Genomic DNA, 8,139 nt, shown 5'->3' on the forward strand with positions numbered 1-8,139 from the left:
TGAAAACTAAGCTCAAGGATTAAAAGGAATTAAAAAATACAGGTTATCCCACAACATTGAAGGTCCATCTGTTGCCTCAACAAGTCTTGATGCTCTGTACTCAATTCTTCTTAGTGATTACACCTTCACATGCCATGGTGATTCAATATTTCTGTAATGTGAAATGAGACATTAAGTCTGTAACCAGATAGGATTGTTAATTCCAGTATGAATCTGCAACCAATACTGGATAACAAGAAATCAAATTATGCAATAATGAAATGTGATAACAGCATTTAGCAACCCAACTCTGCACACCCCTCCTCTTCCCACATGGCTCCAGAAACACTCCCTTCCACTTTTTACCTGCCTCTTGATCCTTACAGGCTCTCTCCCTCCTTTTAGTCCTCTCTATGGTGGCAGAGCACTTTTCCAGGACCTCCAGTAAGGTGGAAGGTGTGAGGGAAGGAGCATGCCAGAAAGCATCCCTTTCTGTGGTGTGGCCCTGCCTACCACAGAACACTTTCCCATCCTGTGACAGGGGCAGCCTCTGATGTTGCTGCTCTATTTGCTGGCTGCAAGCTGACACAGACCTTGCTGCTCACACAGGGTTAGAGATCACCTAGCTCAGTGCCCACAGGGGTTCCAGTACACCCCGAAGTTTCTTTCAGTTTGGAAGGTTACTAACCATTGCCAGTTCTAAAGGATACACCGCCTTAAAAACAAAACAAAACAAAACAAAAAACACCAAAAAATATTTAGCTACAGAAGACAAAAAACTATTCTTCCAGAAACACCAAACTGCTGAAATCCAAATAGCATCAAAACTTCAGTTTTGACAAAGATTTCACAGAAAAGCCTTAGTGGCATGGGGACACCGAACAAAACAAACATGAGTTCCCAGGAACAACCAGCAGCTATTGAGTGTCTATGCCTCTTTTGTCTCAGTCTTAACGTGGTTTTGTTTTTAAAAACAAACCATCCAAGCCACCAAAACACTATTTGAAACTGCTTATTTGGAGATCTCTGCAGAGATATACAAGTTGAGTGTGTAACTCCTACTGGGACAAAACTTCAGAATAATATTATTTTCATTCCAAAGAAGGTAATTTTGAAACCTTGAGGTTTTGCTGGACATCTCCTGTGCAGTTCCACTAGCCCCTAACACTCCATAAAAATACGGAAACAAATTTATGATTCGATAACTGTTTGGAGACCACCTACTTCAGGTTCAGAGTGAGTAAGGTATTGCTTTTTCCATATTCCTTCCATATGAAAGTGAAGAGATATATATTTTAATCCATTAGTTAATGGATTAAATGAATATTTTACTTACAGCCAATAAGCTGATTCTAGAAAGTGAAATGTTTGTTTTGGCACATATTGACTAATAAAATAGGCTGTGTAACCTTCTTAATAAAAACTCTTATTTTTATTTACAAAATGGTAAATTCTCATATTCTTCCCAAGGCAGAATGGAACATAGAAAATCCTGCAACAACAAAATTTAAAAAATTATGGCATGATGGGTAGGCGAGAGGCTCTGTGTTGGTAGCAATATGAATTCTATCTTATGCAATTGTCCATTTCACTCTATCATTAAGTTCATTTCCTAACTTTGGATGATTTGATTTTCTTTATGTCGTGGCTTTGCAGAATTAAGGTCCCATTTCTGAATTTTCCAACTTGTCCTGCAGGCCAAATGCTAGGCACTGATTTCTTCCTTTTGGCCTTCCTGAAATAGGAAGAGGAAAAACAATAATTAAGAGAAAAGCAGAAACACATGAAAATGCTTAATATGGTGAAAAATGTCACCTATTTATGCATTCAGTGTTTGGTATTAAGGAGTATCAAATCATAGCAAGTAATGATCCCAGAACATTTTACCTTCATAGACATTCAAAATTTGTGGCACATTACAGCATGATTTACCTTTCTAAATGTTTAGAAACACAAAGATTTTTGGATAGAGAAGGAACATGAAGAGTACAGAGTGATCCTATGATTAAGAATGTCAGCTCACTTTCAAATCTCTGTATACTGTAGCTTGTGTTTTGCATAAATTATTTCTTAGGGCAAATTCTCTGAGTAACTGATGCATCGGCACACAGGGATTTTCATCCATCTCACCTCCAGCTGCAGTCTTAGACTTGTTGGGGCAGAACTGATGTATTTTCAGTTAAGCTGTGTTTAACTACAGCCTCTGAAACTGCTAGACAAAGAGCAACGTCACCATTTTTTGAGGAGTTCTGCATTTGGAGAAGTTCATTCCACTGTGATGTGCATGACTTCTGGTACAGTTACATAGGGGAGATTCACTGGGGAGACTATACAAAAGCAAGTTAATTTCAACTCGTTAAAAACAACTCACCTCTCCTTCTGTTCTTTCTTCTTTTTCTTGAGAGAATCACCTTTATATTCCTGTTTTTAAAGATACATATTTTAATGAAAAAGTAACAGAGCGTGTTCATTAAACAACCACCTGCACATAAAACACACTGTAGCCTTTGCTTCATAGAGCAGCAGGCATTTAAAGCAAGCTGGGAGACCTTCTGACAGAACAAGTGATGCAACACATTGTGGTGCCACTGCTAGGAGTGTCCACAGCCCTTCCTGTCACCTTACAGCCCACTCGTGCCCAACAAGCTGTCCTTGCCACGTGCAGAAGCAGAGGCTTGCTCCTTGGGCATGTGACAGATCCTAGGGTCAAAAGATGGACCTGCCACCAGGCAGGTGTGCCCTGTCCCCCAGTTGAGTGTTATCTGTCAAATAACAGGGTTCAACCATGTCTGGTCATGCACTAGATGTGCTTCGAGCCACATGACAGAGGAAAAGAAGTAGGTCCCTGGGAAAGACGGTGGCAGGAAACTGGCTGACAGAGCATTTACCCATGCCACAGCCTGCTCCCACCTACATGAGAGGGCAGGGAGTAGGCTCAGAGCCAGATGGGCTGTGCTAGAGGATGGATGCAACAGAAACCTCACCCTTGCTTTAAATAATGAGCAAGATCCTAGATGGAATAGTGCTGATATAAAAGCAGTTGAAGATCCGGCTCTCTGTGGCTAGACAACACGAAACAAACTTTAATTGAGGGCCATTTTTTTTATCTTAAAAGGATAAAAAAAAATAAACTGCTGATTTTGTGTCATCGGTCTATCAGCCTCAAAGGGTGAGGCAGTGAAACCCACCACAATACAAGACTAACTCTGTGCCCTTCATACTGCACACAACCAGCTTTCACCCATAAGATTAGTCCTGTGGGAGCCAGGAACCCAATCCATGGGGAGCAGCAGGTGTCAGTCTTGGGCACTCCTCCTGCGCCTGAGGCATTATCTGTCAGGTTCTTGGGCTAGCTCTTACATGCTGCCTTTTTATACAGAAAATTTCACACAAACCTTTTCCTTGTCAGCATCTTTCACTGCTTTTTTCTCTTTCATTTTCTGTTGGTAAATCCTGTAGTTCACATGTTCCTTTTTGGGGGGCTGCAACAAAGATTGGGAGGGATACCACCAGTTAAATTTTAAAATAGGTTCAAAAACTATTGACACACTTGCATGGACAGTATTTTTCAGGTGGTGGTGGTGAAACATTAGAAACATTTATTTCCTTTTGGGTGAGAGAAAGGGACTTAGGGGATGTAAGGTAGCCACCTAGAAATCGCATCTTTCTTGGTGAAGACAGTAGAGAAAAATGATAATGCTCTGTATCAGTCCTACAAGGTTTTCACATACACACTGAGCTAGAAAGAAAACCCATACCTCTCCCCACTCCATAAAAAACATATAAAAAATAATTTTTCTTTTACACTACTGATGATAAACGGAAAAGTTCTCTCCACCTTTAACTCACTGAGAGAGTGAAGCTTTAAAAAGCAAGCCTCTCTCTCCAGCAATTTAGTTTTGAATGGTCTGATTAAAAATTAGTACATGCTGTTCTTCAGCCTAACCAGTCACTACTCCTCTGATAACACAATTATACTGATTTTCCAGTCATCTACAGAAAATAGGCAAGACAGAATAGAAGATGTAAAAGTAAGGATGAAGTGGGAGAAGGACCAGGTGGTACCAAAGCCCCCCATGTTCTTTACCATGTTTCTGCACTGTAATAGTGGGTGACCTCTCAGCACAAACCAAGTGACAATTACCTTTGCTCCCAGCATGATAGCACGCTCCTGTTCCCATATGCGTTGTTCATGCTTCTTGTAACCAGTGATTCCAAACTTGTGCACTTCCAGACGAGCCTAGAACATTACAGAAAATTGCAAGCATTTCATAATTTGTTCAACCCGTTGTAAAGTAATGCTTGGCAGACCACAACGAAGTCATACTCCCAAGGAAATCCTGGCTAATGCTGGAAATCAGCACGCTATAAAATAAAACTAGCTGAGTTTGGAGCCATACCGCAGAACAGTTAACCACTGTCCAACTAATCTCTGGACAGTGACAACTGTCAGGGGGACAATTTTAAATTCTCCTCATTTCACGTAAAACAACACATGGAATGGATCTCCTCCATATAAAAAAAAAGAGAACTTAACCGATAAGAAACATGGATGGGTAGATGGCGAAGCAGTTTGACTACACACATACATATAGTTAACACTACACAAGAATACTCTGGCAAAACCAGTGCTGAATTAATAATCTTTTTAACATCAGTGATTAAATCCTTGCTCTTCTTAGCAGTACAGAGTTCCATGCAGAACCTCCAGAGAGAGATTTCACAGGATCATAGCACATCCCTGAGCAGAGATTAGGCACATAAACAACTTGCACACTTCTGTAAACGAATTAGTATCTAAGGTGGCCAATGCTAGTTATGCTCATATAAGAACAGAAGAGAATAAAAAGACAAATGGAAAAAAGCCATCTATTGTTTCAAAAATAGAAACCAATATATCTTTTTTTCCCTCCCACATGGGATCAGAAATCCAAGATTTAACACTGTGGGCCTGAAAGAGCTATGCTAAACATTATGTGTATTCAAGTAGCTTTACACAGCTAACATACAGTGTTCCTCTTTAAACTCCCATTGAAAGATCAGAAGAACTGTAATACAATTCTGTAAATACAGAACTGTAATAAGCCTCTTCACATAGAGCAGTTGATTAAAGCAGCATGATCCTCCTTTGGCACGGCATGCAAACAGAATTACCTATGAGGAAAGCCTCATCTATACGAGATACCCATTTCTGGAAGTGTTTCTCATTGGTCCCACCATAGCTTTCCCAACGATATAAATACATATATACGCACACCAAAACAATGAGATTGGACAGCTCCTGCAGACTTACTTTTTCGAAGTTAAATTCTTGTTTGTTCTCATTTTTCTCCTCATTCACTATTTGGGTCTATAAACAAAATAAAACACTTCAAATTAATATAACAAAACCAGTGTAAATGTTGACTGTAACAGTTTTTTAGAAAAGCAGTGAAATGTAAACTGAGCTGTAGGTACAGCTTTCCAGCAGTATCTTTTTCTAGATTTATTACCTGGATCTATTAAAAGAGAGAGTCTCAATGGCATTTTTAATGTATAGATATTATAGTGTCTTATTTGAACAATCTTGCACATTTTATAGGGTACCATTACAGTACAGTGCACATACCTTCGTCCTGCACTTCCTTGACTAGATCATCTATCTGCTAATGCTTACAGAAAGTTCCATACTTCAGAAACTTATTAATAGCTGCAATTAATTTATACACTTTCAAGAATAATTACATCTTATAAGAGAAAAACTGCCACATGTGAGCTATGCATCACACGTATTTCCACTTCCAAACTGACACCAAACTGCCAATGTAGGATAGGACACGCATTTTAAGTCATTTTGTTTGAGACAGAGAGCGCACTGGTAATAGAAGATGTAGCGGTAGCCAGAGCAACAAGCTTAATTCCCAAATGCATGTGTATATACTAGTGCCCATATCCAGCTTCACTAGTGCAAGACAAACTGCTTCAAAGGGCGCCCTGCCGGCAAATGGCAGAACCTACTTAGCGTTGTTTAAAGAAAGTACTCGCTCAAAAGGAGCTCAATGAAAACCAGATCTTTTCTAGTTTGTGATTTACACAGACACCTTCCATCAGCAGTAATCAGTTTGGAGGGGAACTCTCCCAGGGGAACAGATTGTATCCTAGGAAGAAAAAGAAGTGTAAAATCCCAAGGAAAAGAGCTCCATGGTTGCTTGTTACAGGAGTGTTCCACACAGGACACTTTGGAGCATTAACAAATCTCCCAAGGTTATTTTAGATAGTGTCTGCTTCCTGATTTCAGGTTGGATAAGCAGAACCACCTCTCTGAGTGGAAGCTCTGCCGGCTCCTAAGCGCACTGATGTGGGCAGGCAGCATAGGCAGGGAAACTGCCATCTGTTCAAGAGTATCACCTGCTCGTCTTTCCCCGTTTACTCTCAAGGCTACTATCCCCCCTAAGGATGCAGGAATACTACATAAGTATTAAAGCTGAAGTGGATATGCTTTTCATGTATTTCCTTTTCACTCTCCAGGACCTTAAGCCACACTGAGTCATGGGTTCAGGCCTGAGGGTTACAATAGGGCTTCCCTGTGCATCCACCACAGCTCTCCAAAAGCTTCTGTGTAAAAATATCCATCTCAACCACAAGTAAACCTGGTTGTCTTCAGAGCATTTTGCTAACAAGCCTAACACCAGTCTTCTTAGTTATAAAAATTTAAGCTGTAAAAAGCATTAAAAAAATAAATATTTAGGGCAATTTTTAGAGGAAAACATTCTGGAAAAAGTACAAAAGTTTATGGATTCAACCAACTGCTTGGTCAGTCTCTTGAACTTCTCAGTTCCAAGCAGTTCAACCCCAGATATCAGTAAGTCTCCCCCAAATTCAAGACAGCCATATACTGGCCCATCAGAGTTTATTTTAGAGTTGGGCTTCTGATATTATGGTCATAAAGACAACTCAAGAACAACCAGAGAAGCAATAAATTTGGAGACCAATCAACCAGCAATGGACCTCCCTCTGCTCAGCTTCCAGGCCTTCCCACTGAAGCAGCTCAGTTACAGTTTTTGGTAGTGTGAGGTAATTTAGCACCAACCAAACGAGAAGACTGAAATCTAATGCTATCATGCCTTCCCCCATCAACTACCCAATACTAATCCTCCAAGACACATTTTGTTTGTCAACAGCCCAGTGTTGCTGTGATGCCAGAGGACAGAAGAAAGATTTGGCATCTCACATCCACACCTATTGACAGGAATAGAGCAGCAGACAAAACACTGAAGTACTGTAGTAACCAAGCACTGAAGCACTGAAGTAACCAAGAGGCTTTGCTTTCTCTTTCATTCACTTCTTGATATATCTTCAGTCCTGCCTGCAGATCAATTTATTTTGCTGGAATATGCCTATTTTAAATATAGGATACTTAACCAGAGATCTTCTGAAATAGGAAAAAAATCAGCACCGCTCGAAACCAGCAGGACTGGATGCCATCGAACCGAGCACGTGGATAGCCAAAAGACCCCGGATTTCCAGGCAGCTGTATCAGCAAGTAGGACAAACCCAGGCATGGGAGGGGGCTGGTGCCGTGTCCAGGGAGCGCCCTCCGTCCCACGGCTCCCACCCGGCAGGAGGGGGCAGTGGGGGTCCCCCTACCCTCCCGGCCCTACCTGGGCTCCGCCGGCGGACGCTGCCGCGGGGCTGGGCCGCTCCTTCCTCTTCCTCCCGCGGAACACCACGACCTCCACGGCGGGCGGCGCGGCCGGGGCCGGCGGGGCAGCAGCGGCGGCGGCGCTCAGCTCGGCCCGCAGCTCCCCGAAGAAATCGCGGGCCCCGCGCCGCCCGCCCGCCGGCGGCTGCGGCGCCCGGCTCTCCTCCTCCTCCTCCTCTTCTTCTCCTTCCTTGGCCGCCGCCCCTGCGCTCCCCTCGCCGTCCTGCGCGGCGCCCCGGGCGCCGCCGGGCTCCTCACCTGCGAGCCGAGCACATGCCGCGGGTCAGCCCCGCGCGGCCTCCGTCGCACCGCTCCGGAGCGAACACGCCCGGCCCCCTCCCTTCCCCGGTCCCCGGGCAGGACCGCGGTGCCTGCGCAGCGCCCGGCCCGGCCCCGCGCACCCACCCAGGTCGTAGAGGGCGCCGAGCACCGCCTCCAGCCGGCGGCGCGGCCCGACGGCCCCATGGCTGCCGCGGCCG

The 8,139-nt window shown here is 43.4% G+C and overlaps 2 protein-coding genes across 2 annotated transcripts in view; one reads left to right on the top strand and one right to left on the bottom strand.

Annotated features, from left to right (window-relative positions):
* The window catches only part of ARV1 (ARV1 homolog, fatty acid homeostasis modulator), a 124,341-nt gene that overhangs the window by 107,118 nt on the left and 9,084 nt on the right, over window positions 1-8,139 (top strand). The window lies entirely within an intron of this gene.
* CUNH1orf131 (chromosome unknown C1orf131 homolog) lies at window positions 1,385-8,125 on the bottom strand. The gene is made up of 8 exons (XM_050315694.1): window positions 8,062-8,125; window positions 7,800-7,910; window positions 7,620-7,696; window positions 5,273-5,329; window positions 4,124-4,219; window positions 3,375-3,461; window positions 2,351-2,400; window positions 1,385-1,714 (listed from the first exon to the last, which is right to left on the bottom strand). Exons 1-8 carry the CDS (start codon window positions 8,123-8,125, stop codon window positions 1,585-1,587), a joined length of 672 nt encoding a protein of 223 aa, XP_050171651.1. The 3' UTR covers window positions 1,385-1,584.

Source organism: Myiozetetes cayanensis, unplaced genomic scaffold (genome assembly GCF_022539395.1).
Source record: "Myiozetetes cayanensis isolate MyiCay16 unplaced genomic scaffold, myiCay2020 scf2-11, whole genome shotgun sequence".
In the NCBI taxonomy this organism is placed as follows: Eukaryota; Metazoa; Chordata; class Aves; order Passeriformes; family Tyrannidae; genus Myiozetetes; species Myiozetetes cayanensis.